The sequence below is a fragment of the Dermacentor albipictus genome, chromosome 1, assembly GCF_038994185.2.
Source record: "Dermacentor albipictus isolate Rhodes 1998 colony chromosome 1, USDA_Dalb.pri_finalv2, whole genome shotgun sequence".
Taxonomy (NCBI): domain Eukaryota; kingdom Metazoa; phylum Arthropoda; class Arachnida; order Ixodida; family Ixodidae; genus Dermacentor; species Dermacentor albipictus.
Window position 1 is genome coordinate 406,335,932 of NC_091821.1, and position 16,730 is coordinate 406,352,661.

Consider the following 16,730-nt stretch of genomic DNA (forward strand, 5'->3'; position numbering starts at 1 on the left):
GATAGATAGATAGATAGATAGATAGATAGATAGATAGATAGATAGATAGATAGATAGATAGATAGATAGATAGATAGATAGATAGATAGATAGATAGATAGATAGATAGATAGATAGATAGATAGATAGATAGATAGATAGATAGACAGACAGACAGACAGACAGACAGATAGACAGACAGACAGACAGACAGACAGACAGACAGATAGATAGATAGATAGATAGATAGATAGATAGATAGATAGATAGATAGATAGATAGATAGATAGATAGATAGATAGATAGATAGATAGATAGATAGATAGATAGATTCTCTTCACAATAAACAAAATCTGCAACATTTTGCACAAACCAAGAAAACATATGCTTGTTGATATGCCTGACATTTTTGAACCATGCAATTCAAATTGTCATTCACCTTTCCTCTCTTGTCTTTGTGTCCCAGTGGCTTTCAAATTTCGCCCCAGCCTTGGAAACGCCATTCCAGTCGTATGAAAGTCTCTTCATATTGACAGTCTTGTTCAAAAGCCCTGTGATATCTGATATCCTGACACTCATAGGATTCCACGTCGTCTCATCTTTTTCTTCATCAGCGGGTATATTTCGAAACGTTTTCAGAAACTAGGAAAGAAAGCGAGAGAAAATTGTGCACAACTTCGACATAGATATACAACGTTTTTCTTTTTTAAATTGTATCTCTAAAATTAAAGCAAGTTTGAGAAAGCCCACTTACTGCAGGGACAATATCTTTCAAAAAGTGGCATGTGAAGACTTGGAGGTCCATAATTTTGTCAGAAGAAACTGGGACACGAAATGTCGTTTTAAACTTGTCTTCATTGCAGGCCACATTCAAGATTCCCTTGGACGACAGTATGCGGTTGACCTTGACGAAATAAAACAAATATTTTGCTGCTCGGACGACGTGAAGATGCTAAGAAACGCTGGTAAACAACGAGCACACGAGGCGTACATACCCTTTTGTTCGACGAGAAGGTAGTTATTAAGCTTTCTACCATTTGAGGAAAGAAGGCGTTTTGCCCGTCCTCTTGCGATTTCTGTAAATCTGAAAGAGAAAGCGTACGCAAACGCATATAAGACGGTAATCATGGAGTCTTATGCAAAATGACGAAGACATAAAGCAGAAACACATCAACATATTTAAAAGTACAAAGTTATCTACATTTAAGGTACTGACAACACTGGAAAGCCTGGCTCTTCCCAAGAGTTGTGTTTCCGGTAACTGATGACTTATTGGAATGATAAATGTTATGAATTTAAGTTTTTGTGGCACAGCCACAAAAATGTTGAACTGTGAAAAAATAGAAAAAAAAACGGATGCCATCTTCATTTTGGGCGCTCAGCGCCATTGCTTTTTGTAACAGAGAATGTCTATTGAGGGCTAGAAATCAAGCATTCTCAATCCCTCATTTTGCAACGAACACACTTTACCTGCTCGCATAAACTCCACCACAATGCCGATAAGTCTCGCAGTGTAGTACATTGCATCCTTCCTCATCTGTTTCTTTCCTGCCGTTTCGTGTTTCTGTGACATCAGGTCATACAAGGTGTCGAGCATTTCCTGTCTGAGGAAATAAAAATAGTGGAAGCCAAATTGGTAGAATCCGACCACTCCAATGATACTTCAAGCAGCTTTAGATGAAAGCCGGACAAATAAAACGCGTTCTAATAAGGAAAAAAGTCTCGTCTTACGTTTACATCTATGAGATGCGGTATCTGACACTCCAGATGCTACGCATGAGAATGTTTTATTTTCTAAGCGAGGCTGCGGATCTCTTCTATTCCACTCTCTGGTAGTTTACGTGCCATTATGATCTTTATCTGGCAGTCTTTCCTCAAATGATCTGTTAACGCTCTTTGACGGATATGATGCGCCCTTGAACACGAGGTTGCGGGTTCACATCACGGCCACGGGAGCGCATTCTGATGGGAGTGAAACGCAAAATACGCTCGCGTGCTTAGATTTAGGTGCCTATTAAAGAACCCCACGTCGTCGAAATTAATCTGGCGCCCTATACTACATCTCTCGTAATCCCAACGTTGCTTTGGGACGTAAAGCACAATGAATGAATGAATGAATGAATGAATGAATGAATGAATGAATGAATGAATGAATGAATGAATGAATGAATGAATCGAAACAAATTTATGCATTTAAGAAATCAGCAGTGATTCTCTAAAATCTGCACTGCAGACGTAGGCCATTGAGGAAGTTCTTTCATGCAATCTGCTGCGTGCACAATAATTTTTCTCGTGAATGTCGTTGTGTTAGGTTGCATGGGTAGGTGTTCACCAATGGCATATCGCAGGTGACAGCGTGAATACGGCACTTGCGGCGCATTTTAAGTCCCGTCGCTTCACACGTGCGTTAACTCCTTCAAATACGTTTCTTAAAGATGGCTTTTCCGCAATAAGAAACACATTGGGAAAAAGCCCACATCAGCGATTCCTTCCGCATTGTGGATGTTTTCAAACACAGCTTCTTCGGCACAGCCGTAATATGCTCTGCAATATTTCGAACTTGCGGGCGTGCCCGATCTAAACTGTCGAAAAAGTGGCAGCACGTGCCTTCTTTTCCTCTTTTTCTATTTCTTTTTCATTAATACAATTGCAGAAAGAGCTTGTTCCAGCTGCACAATGTAGTAAATTGCAGAAACGTGTATAGACGATAGCTTGAATATTGGAAGTATCTACGTATGGTGCGTAAAAAAAAGCCCTGTACGCTACCAATGCAACGGTAAGCGCCGTTAAATATGTTATTAATTTTAAAACATTGGTGCACCAATGGACCTCGATAAGCTATTCTGATGCCGGTGCTTATTTACTTTCACCATAGGTTCCCTCCCCCGCACTTGTTGAGAGCATAACGCCTTGAAACGCGCACTAAACGCTTGTGATGATTTCAGGGACCAGTGAAGAGGTACAGTCATGCGACAACAAACGGTCACGGCTGCAGTCGCAGAAAAGAAAGTGCAAGTGAGAAGGCGCATGGCTATCGCCCGCAAAACTTCAGCTGCACGTAACTGCATCGTACTAAAGAAAAAAACTTTTTTTTAGGGAAGTGAGTGAGTAAAGTAATATATCTACAAAAAGCGCATTTAATCAAAAATGCACTGCGCTCTCATCGTTTTATCGGTGACTTACATGGTAGTCGATTTGTCGAAGTTGAAGAGTGCTTGAAAGAAGCGGCTGGCCTTCGAATCAGAGCCATTCGGTGACTGGAGATCGTTCACAAGCTTTACGGCAGTGTTAAGAACGTCTCCTAGAGTGCCCTAGTTGAGTGCAAAAAGAATGAGAAACGAGAGATTTTGAATATTTGACAGGCTCCCGGGTGGCTCCAAGTTATGCTACGGAGAAATGTTGGAGAAATCACAAAAGAAATTAAACGCGAAAAAAAAGGAACCTACCTCTCGACTAGATGGGGTACTTGTGGAAATATCTGCCTCTAAACCGAAGTTGGGAGGGCCTTCAAAAATAAGAGAACAGAGATTGTGTCCTGATTACACAAGAAATAAATAAATAAAGAAAGAAAGAAAAAAAGAAAGAAGGAAGGAAGGAAAGAAAGAAAGAGAGAAAACACTGACAGATGAAATTTTTTCGAGAGTTTTATCAGATTGTTTCCATGCAGAAAAGCCGTGACATTGCTTTGATGACTACCGGCGCAAACTTCTGCAAGCAGAAACAGTCTTTTGTCGATAACATTTCAAAAGCAAGGCCGCGTCAAGGATTAAAAAGCAATGCCAAGATAAGGAATTGCCGAAAGCCCCCTACTAACGATCCTCCAAGCACCGAAGTGCACGAACGCTCATGAACGCGGCGTTTTCTGACAGTGACTCTTTGAAATAGTATGAGGGGTGCATTCCAACTAACGGCGGCGAGCATCAACGCAGTAAGGTTTCGCGAACGCGGAGGCGTCGTCGCCGCTCCTGCGTTTCGCGGACAGGATAACTTGGCGTTCTCTCACGATGCAACGCTTGCCACAGGAAGTGAGTGCGTTGCTGGTCAACAGGAGAACAAACAAACGAACGAAGGGAAAGCACTGCGCGCGAAGAATAAGAAGCTAGTGCGATTGTGCGACGGCTGAGCGCGAGGTCACAGTGCCGAATCCCGCGGTGGCAACCGCATTTCTATTGGGGTGGTATGTGTGATTACTGTATGTATGAATGAGTTGCATAAGAAAATCACGATCAAAATTTTATTTTATATGGCATCCCATACTAAAAGTCGTGGAAACGTTTTGTAGTGTCTCTATTTACTTTTTTGTAGCCATCACTTGGCTTTATGTTAAGATGCAATTGAATACAATGCATGAGTTCCGCAAGGGTGCCTCATAAACGTAGTCCATTTGTGCGTTAACCGCCAATTATTATTACTGCCAAAATCAAGTGAATAGGTTCGCGCTGCAGTAGACAATTTCTATAAAGTAAGCTTAGGTCATAAGATTTCTAGGAATCGTTTCTTACTCGTCGCGGTGAATGTAGTCGCACACTGGCGTATTTTGAGGATGTGCCAGCAGTTTTCGCGTTTCCCGCCGTCAGTTGGAATAGACAATAACGTAGCGCGTGGAAGACAATAAATAAATAAATAAATAAATAAATAAATAAATAAATACAGAAATAAATAAATAACGACGACCTCCAATACCCGTGCGTTTGAGAAGAGTTTACATCTCCATAAATATAAGAAATGTTTCTGAAGAAATCAGGCTAATTACTGAACAAATCAGAGTTATCAGTATTGCCAAAAAATACACAGTACATCGTAAGCAGTCGCCCTGCACACAACAGCGCAAAAGAAAGTTGCCAACTCCTGACAGGGAAAAAGTGCTCCGTTCCCCACTAACGGAGCAGCCTCGAAGCACGCAGGTATCTAATCTCCGACAACCAGCTACGTAATTCAATCAGCGAGGTTCCTTTAAAGGACAGGAAATCTGCCTCACTGATGCTATTATTTATCAACATCACAACGGTCCTTAACATTAGTCATCACCCAATTAATGCTGGCAGGCAAGGGCGGCTTGCCCATCAAGTAGATGACAATCTGTTATTTTGGCAATGCTAGGTCGGAAGCAAAGAAAGAGAGAGAGAGAGAGAAATGTGGGCGGATCTATTAAGCGAATAGCTTGAAAGACCGTCGACTTAAGATGGCAGCCTTAGCTTCACCTTATACCGCAAGTTGCATAATACGAAACAAATAGAGGGCCCGAATTACCAGTGTGCTCCTTGCTACCCGAAATCCATTCCATGACGGTGTTAACGAGTTCCTTTTCTGGGCTCGGCACGACCTGTCCGACGTCATCCCAAACTGCTTTCAACCTGAAAGAAAGGCGAGTTAAAACGACTGAAATATACATTTTTACTGATTACTTTGATCATAAACAATATCTTTAGCGATCTTGAAGCAGTAGAAAACAAATTATATCGGAGATAAACGTCGTGTAATATCTACCGATGAGTCATTACATGAGCAGATACATAGTTTGTATCGAAGCAATGAAGCTTTCAAAATGCTAGCTTGTCAATATGTTAGGGTATGTCAGCCGCTACAGCATCGTTACATGCAGCCCCTCTTCACGTAAATTTATACCAGCGAGCAAATTCATGCGGACTGGAGCTACCGCGAACAAGCCGAATTTCATTCAATTATAGGACATAAGTTTCGTAAAGATAAAAACTTTGCAGCTGTGCTCTTACAACCGTGTTCAGACTGCGCTGTTCAACTTCAGGTCGCACGCAGCTGAAGCAAAGCAACTGAAGTATCTCTAAGGTATTGGCATGGTGAAGTTTCACGCCACTTTGACAGCACGGTACGTTACGTTATGGAAAGCACAGACGCAAGCATCAGTTTTTCACTTGATTCTTCGGCGACGGTGAATTAAGGTGCGGAGAGCGATGCCCCATTACACGCTTAGTGCTTGAGATGCAGAAAGTCTATTCTAGACTGTCTATGTGGTCTCGCCTATAAGTGGAGTCTCAGGACTCTTAAATGCTTCAGGCCAGCCAGGCAAGAAGGAACTGAGCCTCATCGGAAGTAGAACGCTGCACAGTTGAGCGAAAGTATTCTCTCTAAACAAATTAAATGTACACACTATGAAGTGTTGGAACTAATACTGAATCAGCTGCAGCTTTTCGCTCAAGACTACGCACATGGTAGAACTTCTAAAAAAAAAAAAAAGAAACTTCAGTCACACTTTCTCCGGTTTCTCCGACAGCCTGCCGGCTCACCAATGAGTGATACTTACTTGCAGCTGTTCTATTACGAGCGTTAACAAGCAGGACACTTACAGATCGACGTTGAGCTGCTGGTCGGTAAAGTCCTGAATGAGAGCTCGAATGGCCTCGAGGCTTCCCGAGAAATCGCTGGGCATCTGTTCGCTGATGCTACCGAAAGCCGTTACCATGCCTCCGACCTTGTCAATTGAGAGGCTGAGGTCGTCCAGTCCCAGGCTTTTCACGACTTGCGACACCTGTTTGCAGAAGCAGTACTCAGCTTAAGCACAATAAAACATGCTTACTCAGCCGTTAGGACGAACCACCGATTAATTGAGTTCACCCAACCAATTAAGTGGCAATATTTAGCCTCGCTGAGTGAGCGAGTATACATGATTTAAAAACTTTAAGACACATGACATCATGACACATGACATGACTTATCGACACAGCTCTTGTTTGTCTTTCCAACAAACGCCGCAACGAAAGGCGGTACTTCTATTTCTGGCACTGTATAAAGTTGTCCAGTTGGGGTGCACTTACCAGGTTCATGACTTTTCCATAATCGAACACGGACTGCAGTTCCTTCATGAGGTTCACTTGGTTTTCCTTGGACATGGTGCACAGTGAGCCAGCCACTGCCTGCAGTACGCCAGTGTCGTTTAGCATAATGTACGACGATAGTGTGTCCACGTTGCAGTCATGGCTGCTCCTCTGTTTCAGACTCGATCCGAGAACGTGCAGCACCTGCGAAGGATCAGGGGTCGAATTCACAAAGCTACTGGCAGGCAGCCTTCGCTAATTATATGTCCAGCATCGGGATTGGCTGGAATTCGCTGTTATGAACAATTCTAGTGTAAAAGCTTTTTTTTTCTTCTTGTGTGTGTTGTCAGGATTGGGGGCTCAATCCCGTCGCTCGTGATCCGTTGTCAAGATTGGAGTCCGGCATGAATTAGAAGGTAGCTGGCCCATGCCGTCGTCCAACTTATCCACGCTGAGGACGTTGATGAAGGGAAGAACTGCTTCTCATCGGGAACGAGGAATACGGGTTTATTTACAATATTTATATCAGTCTAACATGACTGCTTCAGAGAGAGTGTCAGTCCAACATGACTGCTCAAGAGAAGTGTGTCAAGCATTCGCACAACAGCAGTTTTTAAACACTCGGTCCTCCGGCGATACAAGGCGGCGAATGTTCGTTTCGTCATCGCAAAGCTAGCCGCCTCCCGCAGGACGGCCTACGCACACAAAGGCACACACATTCCAATGCCCGGAGCCGACGTCCGAGGGGAGCCGTTCCGGTTAGCCCGGAGCCATTCTGGGTAGCTCGTTGTCTTGCGTCCCGGTCGGCGCGTGGGAAGCAACAAAAAATGGCTTTCCCGTGGCAGCTCGCGCACGCGTAGCAGATCAGGTCCGCGCTGGGGAGTTCGGGCACAATAGTTCGTCCGCCGAACTCATTCCGTCACAACGGCGATGGGGCTAGAGGATGGCGGTGGTTTTCAGCACAAAGCCCGCTTCATCGAACGCATCCTAGCTGAAGCGACGGAGAGTGGGAGATGCGCGTCTTGTTCCCCAGTCGTAATTGGGTGGCAATCCTGCATTGCAGCTCGCCATTCTTAACAGTGTGTGGTCGTGCGTGCGTGTGTTTGTCTGTGTGTGTGTGTGTGTTTGTGTGTGTGTACACACACAGGCACATACAGCACAGGCCCAGAAGAAAAGTAGCCGCCAGTGATAGGAATTTCTCTTGGTGAAACACGCCGTCGTGAAGTGTATGTGATTATTATTACATTATAATAAGCAATAGTCAAACATTACTTAAACACCACCACCAACAACAACAGCAGCAACATTAATAATAATGACAATAATAGTAATAATAAAAGTGATGATATGTGTGTAAGAAAACCCTATAATTTTTAAAATCTAAACCCAATAAAATTTTCGGCTGTATAGTAACCCGATCAATACAATGCAGACGTATTAGACAACAAAAGCTCGTTGAATGAAACCTTTAACACTAAAAAACAGCGCACACACACTGACATTGTAATTGATAACAGTTTAAAGTGTAGATCCTTTTTCTTATTATTTCCCGTTCTTAATTATTACTAATTAATGCTCACATACTGCCTTTGCTATTGTGTGCACATCACGGTGCTGTTGGTTTTTTTTTTTTCTGCCTCCACGAAAAAGTGTATCATCTACGACCTGGCTTTCGACCTTGCTACGGCAACACGTACGTTTCATAGAACGACAGAAAGCTGAGCTAGTTGGTAAGGATTCATAATGCAAAATAGAAGTGAGGCGTGCAGACAGGACACAAGAGTAGAGAAGTGGCGTTCGTGTTGTCCACTTCTCCACTCTTGTGTCCTGTCTGCACGCCTCACTTCTATTTTGCACGTACGTTTCAGTAGAACGCAAAACACAATAAAAGCTGATGTTTATACGTGCAAGGTGAGGCGCTGATTGCGTGGCACTGACGACCTGCCCAACACCCGCACACTGTATAAGAAAAGTTGGAGCACTCACGGCGGGGACGTTGACGCGCGAGTCCAGAAGCGCGTCCACCGTTTCGGGTGTCATGCTCGTGCGGCCAAGCAGGACGCTTCTTGCGTAACGCTTGTTGCCGATGACATCCGTCAGTGGGAGTCCCTTGCCTGTAACAACAGGGGGGCCAGGAAGTAAAGCGTCCTGTTACCCATCGCAGTAGCAACGCGGCAGTTACGTTGATTAACGTTCGCGAAGGAACCATGCTCGCACCGTGTGGCGGGAAGTCAATGTCACAGTCCAACGAACTTCGCCGTCCCCGACACGTTTCGCTCGTGGTATTTAATAGGCGCTGCTTCTTCGAACTTCCGCCACGCCCCGACGCGCTCATTCGGGGCAAAACACACCGCGCAATGCACTTTGCAGCGATAACTCATCGTTCCCGGCCTTGAGATCGCTTAGCCCGGCAGCATCTCTTTATGGTTTAAATAACCGGGCAGTCTCTTTATGGTTTAAAAATAAAGAACGACTAATATGCAGAAAGCAATAAGCACGTTGTACGTAGCAATTAAACAGATATTATGGCACATAAGACAGCTGAGGCGATGTGTTCGTTTTCCCTGAACGTTAAAAAACTCCATAGCGTTTAGACGTATACTGTCGCAGTCCACTTTTCGGGATCATATGATATCATAGTAATGCTGGATGGCGCAATTCCGTAAAAAGGAATCGAAACCCCGGTAATTTGTCGTGGTAAAGGTTCTGAATTATAAAATCACTAAAGGTCATCTTGTTTCTTGGCCCGCTTTCCGACAATTCCTAAAAGAAGCCAAGTCACTAGGAATAGAGATAATTACCGAGGAGTTTCTGTGTCGTCTCGTCTTGAAACAGGGCCTCCAAAGGCCTGAGGAGATCGGCCAGCACAGGCAGAGACTCGATAACGGACAATATACTTTCATCTTGAAGCAGCGGTGATAAATCTTGGACTAGCTCGTTTATCCTGTAACGTAGAAAACAAGAGAAGATATCACTTTTCTTGCACTCTCGTTCCCCTCCTATATATAAGTATACCTTTTTTTTTTAAGTGGGAGAAAATGAATGCGCAGAAACTGGCGAAGATGATCATCTCAGTAAACGAGTAGCTTTCTGACCGTGCTGTATTATCTGTGCAACATTTCGTAACACTGAAACGTATCGAACTAACCAGCAAAATTACGAAGATAGCATTCTTAATACTTCAATCGTGTTTTGACGATTAAAGCATGATGTGGTGGTGTGTAATAAGCTTTAAAATTACAGGATCTCTTAAGATCTCTCCTAAGAGGTGAACGGCGAAAGCCTACTCTTTCTCCTCTTATCAGTCGCCTCTTTCTCTTTGCCTCTTCTCTTTCTCTTCTTTCTCTTAGTCATTACTGCTCACTACTAAGCATTTTTCAGTCATTTGTAATCAATTGTGGTCATTACAAGCCGTCGTTAGACATATTGGTCATTTCGTAGTCATTAGTAGTCATTACAAGTCAGTAGCAGTCATTATTAGTCATTACTGGTCATTATTAACCTCTACCAACCTCTATTATAACGTTATCATTCACTGACTGTCACTAACAATAATTTTTCATTCTTTAATCTGTCTTCATATGGCGTGATGACGTTTCGGCGGACACTCCGGCGGTCAGGTCTGCTGAACACAAACTTCACCGGGAGCCTAGAAAGGCTTTCGCCTTAATAATGAAAGCAAGAATTCAGACGGGTCAAGTAAAAAACAATTCCTTTTTTTTAATCTATGGGCTTTCATTTGTTCTGCTTTAGATGTTTTCAAAACGCGCAAACTCTCACTGCCCTGCTTGTGTTGTTCTTATTTGCCCCCACGATACTTTGGAAACCACACGACACCTCTCTCTCTACAAGTGATGCGAGGGGAACAGTGACAACGTTAGAGACCAGCCGCGAAGAGTAACGCTCTCGTTTTATTTACCCGGCGAAGAACCACAGAACCCGCGCGCGCGTTCGGCAGGATACGGAAAAAGGCGTCCGGCTCTCCCAAAGAAAGCTGTTCGCTTTAAAAGCAGACATGTCTTTATCTCTTCAATTACAATCGTATACGAGCATCGCAGATATACAGAGAACCGGGGCTAATCTTCGGAGCTTATCGGAACAAGAGGACCGAACGTGAGCAGTACTTGCGCATACCGGCAACACTCGATGGTGCGCGGCGCAAGCTAACAGTCGTGCCTTTACTTTTAACTTTCAACTTAACAGTCTCTGCATTAAGTTATTCGGCGCGTTCATTTCTCCACTGCACGCGCGCCTCGTGCAATGCTTTCCGTGTCAGCACGCAGCGCAACGCATGACTGCAACGCTTGTAAGCTGTCTACACAGAGTCTAACATGTGAACTATGTATCAGAATAAGCGAGGAAATGCGCGAACGGATGCTTTCGCCGGGCCGAATAGCATAACGGCCCTTCCTGAAAATAAATGAGCTCAAACGCTTACTTTTTTTTTAATGAGCGCGTTATCTCGTTGTGCGAATAGTTGGAGCTAAAACGCATGTGACTAGGAACTACTCTTTGCTAGGCGTAACGTCGCCATGCTTGTTTGAAGTTTTTGAAGTTTGAAGCTTTCTTTTTTTTTCGAGGAAAAAAAAAGGGAACCGAGACAAAAAGGCTTTGCGCCTGTCTGCGTCTCGGTTACCCGTACACAGCTGGCACAGTGCACAAATTTCTACATCGAAAACAGTACATACCTGCATCTAATTTATCAACATAGCAAACAACCAAACCTGTGTTGCGTTTTTGATAGACACACACACAAAAACTAATCATTTGCTGAAGCTCCTCGGGATCAAATAAAGTTCATTGTCTCTCTGTCTGTCATTGTATAACAATATCAAGACACAACGCATTAACGTGGTATGCATAAGGTTTCTCAGTACGGGGAACAAAAGAAATGTGTTTTATTTGCTATATGCACAGAACAACTAATGATTGAAAACGCTTTGATACGCACAAAAAGTATATGTAGTATCATGTATTATTGTAACTAAATCTGGTCATCGCCGGTATAATATTTAAGATACACTGAGAACATTGACTAAAGGAGTGCTCTAGGTTTTTCGAAGATTTTCTTAATGATTTTCTGACTGAGCGAGCAGAAAAATCGAAATGCGTCGTTATTCGCGTCATGCTTGCACATCACCGCTTTTTCTGGCTAGTTTCCTGCATGTAGCCAACCGAAGCGTTCGGCATGTATAGGAGAGGCAACGGTTACTTCGCCGCCGCAGCGCTGTTCCGCTACAACATCCGCTACCGCTTTCTTTCTCGCAGTACGGGATAGCGAGGGGAAACAACCATTTCTTCTTGGTCTCCCAATAGTCGAACGTCGGTCACCATCGGACGCTAGTGTTATGCGCAACGTCCTGACCATAGCAGAAGTTATCAAGTTTGTTGATCAAATTTTATGTACCGAGGCGTTAGCCTTTCCACGAAAGCCTTTGTGACAGGCACAAAATAACGTGACAGAAATTATTACAGAAGTAACGACGTGAAAACAAAGAAAAGCGAAGCATCTGCCTTATACCTTGACCCAGGATAAGTGGGTATTTCCTCGTAGGAAGATTTGTTAAGGCACTTGTTGTCTACGTTGCATATGAGAGACTGCAGCAGGGGCAGTCCACCAGCACTGGGCAGGGCCCGGGCGTTGTAGTAACCTGTGAAGAAAAGGAAATAAAATAAAATAAAATAAAACTCGTTTTCTTTTTCTTTTTGCCCGGATAACCTCCCTGCCTTTCCTTTATGCATTTCCTTTCTCTACTGCTGTAACCCATTTGATTTTCTATTCCAGGATGAGCAGGACGCGACTATCTGGCCGCTGCAGCTGTCCCTATTGGATGGATAGTTTCGCAAGTTGGTTGTTTTATTATTGGAAAACCAGAGTGTTGGAACGACGAGCCTCTGATACAGCGTAAACAGGCGCTCTTTACTCACACCCGAATTTTTACTGCACACAAATAGATAGATAGATAGATAGATAGATAGATAGATAGATAGATAGATAGATAGATAGATAGATAGATAGATAGATAGATAGATAGATAGATAGATAGATAGATAGATAGATAGATAGATAGATAGATAGATAGATAGATAGATAGATAGATAGATAGATAGATAGATAGATAGATAGATAGATAGATAGATAGATAGATAGATAGATAGATAGATAGATAGATAGATAGATAGATAGATAGATAGATAGATAGATAGATAGATAGATAGATAGATAGATAGATAGATAGATAGATAGATAGATAGATAGATAGATAGATAGATAGATAGATAGATAGATAGATAGATAGATAGATAGATAGATAGATAGATAGATAGATAGATAGATAGATAGATAGATAGATAGATAGATAGATAGATAGATAGATAGATAGATAGATAGATAGATAGATAGATAGATAGATAGATATAAACTTTAACGGAGTACAAACTCGCACCGGGAAGGTCGCCGCCGGGAGGCTTCGGTCGCGAGTAGAGTCCTCACTCCAGAACTCAATGAGCCGCAGCCGCTCGGCGCTCTCTCCTGTCTAGATCGAGCTATAGTTCCAGGAGTGGACGCTCGACGGCAAAGCATCCTACTGCTGTGCGTTGGCGTGTGAATCGCGCTGCATATAGAGTTTGTTAGTTAGCATGCCCATGTGGCGTGGTTAATACATGACCAGTGTATTGCACTGAAGACGAGTATATGGTTATTGCGTGGGACATGTCGCGTGATAGAGCGCGCGACGTGGGAATCTGTTCATCCGTAATTGCCTCCACGACACGGCCCCGTCGCGCGTGAGTGATGCTTGAGGTGGCGGGGAATTTCCGTATTTGCAAGTCTGGCGTGAAACGTACTTCTCTTCCCTTCGCCGTCGTCTCGGTGAGAGGCTCGGCAGGTGTGCACTCGAGCCGAAGCATGAGCCTTCATATTCCCCGCGAGTGGTTCGTAACCGGGGAACCAGATGATTGCGGTTGTTGTTGGAAGGGTAGACTTCGGTAGGATGCGAACCACTGGATACCGCCGAACGTAACTTCTGAAAGCTGCTTGCGAGTCGTTGAGCATAATGACCAGATCTATATATACATATATATGAGCTAAAAACAAACAAACAAACCTCAAGCGCAAGCGCCTGCAGGAGCCGGTTGTAACGTCTTCTTGGTGTCGCGTCGTTTCTGCGCTATAGTTTACCCCTACTGTCCCCATCACTTGAGTGAACTGGCCACTACTTGGCAAATTCAGGTTCATCACTCTAGTAGCAACGAATATCGGTTGGTTCACTGAGAATAGACAGCTACATTAAATAGTATTTTATTCCTTCTTTCATTTGAATGACAATAAAACGTCATGTTGTATCATATTTAATTATTGAAATATACGCAAAAAATGTGCACAAATTATTGACGATGATTGTCAACGCGAGAGAATAGCTGAACGCTTCAGAAAAAAATCTGTTTTCTTCATTAAAAGAATTATGCGCTTGACGGCGTATATTTCTCGCAGTGATTATAGTTAGTGTTTCATTGCGTGATTCCGTAGAAGAACAGAGCGGTTAACCAGAACATCTCTGGCGGCAGCAAAGGTGGACAGCACTTGCGTATCGAAGTGCCATCACGTTGAGGCTCGGCAACGAACCCGCCCCGCAGTTCGGTTGCGCTAGTGCACGCACCCTTGCCTTCGTATCGCACCGCCACCTTCGTATCGACTGTGAAAGTGCGACCACGAAAACAGACGAGAAAGGCAAAGAATGGCTATTCGCTTTAAAGTAAGTGCGAAAACACGAAAGGCAAGGGCAAGAAGCAGGCATTACGAAGCGCTCATATACTATACCTGATATCTGCATTGTGCCCTTTCTTTTTTTTTTTTCAGCGCCGCTGTTTTCTTCTTTATAATCTCTGCACCACAGAGCCCGCACGAACGCATTATGGCCTCAGCAAGTTTACGCTTCCGTTCTGGCTAGCCACCCACCCTGACGCGCTAGCGGCGGCAATTTACGTATTCGCGCGACGGGGCAGTATAACCGCTAGTGTTATTTTTCTCTATAGCGGCCAAGCGAGGTTAACTATCGCACTCGCAAGCGAATCCTCCACAATAACAGGAAACAATGTCGCCTTGATGAAAGTGGAACGCAGATGCGTTACCTTCACTGCCTCGGATGCTGTGCTCGCGTGCATAACGGCAACTGTCGACTGAACGTGCCCTGAAGGCAGCCCAGGTGTAAGCGAGGAAGGGCAGATGAAAGCATTGCACCGATGTAAGTAATAACGCAATAGGTGACCGTAATCTCTTCCACTATTTCTCTCTACTAGTGTACACCGGTCACTATTGCCAGTTCCAGATCATATAACAGTCATGCGAGCTAAGTTGGGATAAGATTAAAGCAACTTGAAGTTTAAAAAACAGATAACGGAACAGTAAGGGCGTGGTGTTCAGTTCCCAACGCGAGAGCCAGCCATCGCCACGTAAGCTTGACGGGGAAATACAGCAGTGAAAAGAGGCGCAAACGAAAAAAAAAGATAGTGGAATAATTAATGTACGCTGCAAGTCCGCCACATCTATTTGCCAGCCTAGAGCCACTGCGCTAGATTTCACACGATTACAGCTGTCAACGGGGAGCTTAGCATCGCCGTCGGTGCTGTGACGAATAGACAAGAAGCTTACATGTTTCTTGGCTAACTGGAGGAACGACCTTCCGTAGGAGTAGAACGAGAAGAAAGATGGTAAGCGGCCACAGCAGTTCTAGGGCGAGGATCACCTGCGCAGGAATAAAGCAGTCGTATACATATGAAAAGAACATTCACTCCACGCGCACTCTAAGCAGAAACGCTTGTTGAGGCATTACGATAAAAACACCAATAAAGCAATTCCTTTTTTTATTGCAGGGTTATAAATTATCGAATTAACCAATATAAATAGCAGTATGCGGCTGTCACCACATGATAGTTGCCAGGTGGAGCGCGCTTACAGGGTTACACACGTGTTGCCACCTGGCGCAGGCCAATAAAAAAAAATCAAGAACGCAGAAAAAAATATGTGGATGCGTGTGTGCGTTTGGGCGAGGCTTCCGTGCTTACAGACAGACAGACATAAAGAAACAGCGAGTAAGTTCAGTGCTTACTGTACATGCTAAACAACTTTGGCGTGCTACTCCAGGAGCAATACATGATGAAAACCCGCCGCGGTTACTTAGCGGCTTTGGTGTCGCGCTATCCAAGCCCAAGCCCTCAATATATGCCTTGGTCTACCGCGGAGTGCGTCAACGACTGAAGTTATTGCAGTCACTCAAGATTACACTATTAGAACGCACATTACCACTGAAGCAATGCATGTGCACATAAGACACTTCGCCCGGACCCCTACCCACCACCTAGCAAGTCTCCTAGTAGATAGGCCCCACACGACATTCAGTGCGACTGTCTTCGCGCACCCTGCCTCTCTCAGGTCAGGTTACGCGCCTGCGGCAAGACCTTCCATTCCTCCATGGTGTGTGAGCCGTACTAAAGCAAACATTACAATTCCTGGACTTCAGAAAAAGTCGGACTTGCCAGCATCAGCGCTCAAGCAACTTACTTTACTCCTCTTCTACGAGAAATACAGTGACTGCACACACGTTCACACTGATGGCTCAACTATACATCAACCAGTTCCGGTGGCGCTGTAGTTATACCAGCAATGAGAATAACCAAGCGGTTCAAGACTTCCCCTGTCACTACGTCTACAGCTGCAGAGCTCGCGGCTCTCCGCGACGCGCTTCAAGTGATAAATACTGAAAGTCCTAGAAAATGGGCAGCCTTCTGCGATTCAAGGCCGGCCTTGCAATGTGTGCAGTCGTCTCTACGACATAGAACTCACGAACAGCTCACGTGCGAAATCGTGGAAATTATCCACCACTTGAGAGAAAAAGGCCATGATATATCTTATTTCAATGGATACCAGGTCATTGCGGTACCATTGGAAATGACGCAGATAAG

At 44.1% G+C, this 16,730-nt stretch overlaps 1 protein-coding gene across 2 annotated transcripts in view; it reads right to left on the reverse strand.

Annotated features, from left to right (window-relative positions):
- The window catches only part of LOC135903532 (uncharacterized), a 195,602-nt gene that overhangs the window by 76,007 nt on the left and 102,865 nt on the right, over positions 1-16,730 (reverse strand). For both annotated transcript variants that reach the window (XM_065433839.2, XM_065433840.1), the window contains exons 3-15: positions 15,421-15,514; positions 12,292-12,421; positions 9,572-9,714; positions 8,757-8,884; positions 6,771-6,974; positions 6,303-6,484; positions 5,230-5,333; positions 3,426-3,484; positions 3,163-3,290; positions 1,450-1,583; positions 975-1,063; positions 734-883; positions 419-621 (exon numbers count right to left, since the gene is read on the reverse strand). In XM_065433839.2, coding sequence (XP_065289911.1) covers positions 419-621; positions 734-883; positions 975-1,063; positions 1,450-1,583; positions 3,163-3,290; positions 3,426-3,484; positions 5,230-5,333; positions 6,303-6,484; positions 6,771-6,974; positions 8,757-8,884; positions 9,572-9,714; positions 12,292-12,421; positions 15,421-15,514 — 1,748 coding nt within the window. The remainder of the gene's footprint in view (positions 1-418; positions 622-733; positions 884-974; positions 1,064-1,449; positions 1,584-3,162; positions 3,291-3,425; positions 3,485-5,229; positions 5,334-6,302; positions 6,485-6,770; positions 6,975-8,756; positions 8,885-9,571; positions 9,715-12,291; positions 12,422-15,420; positions 15,515-16,730) is intronic.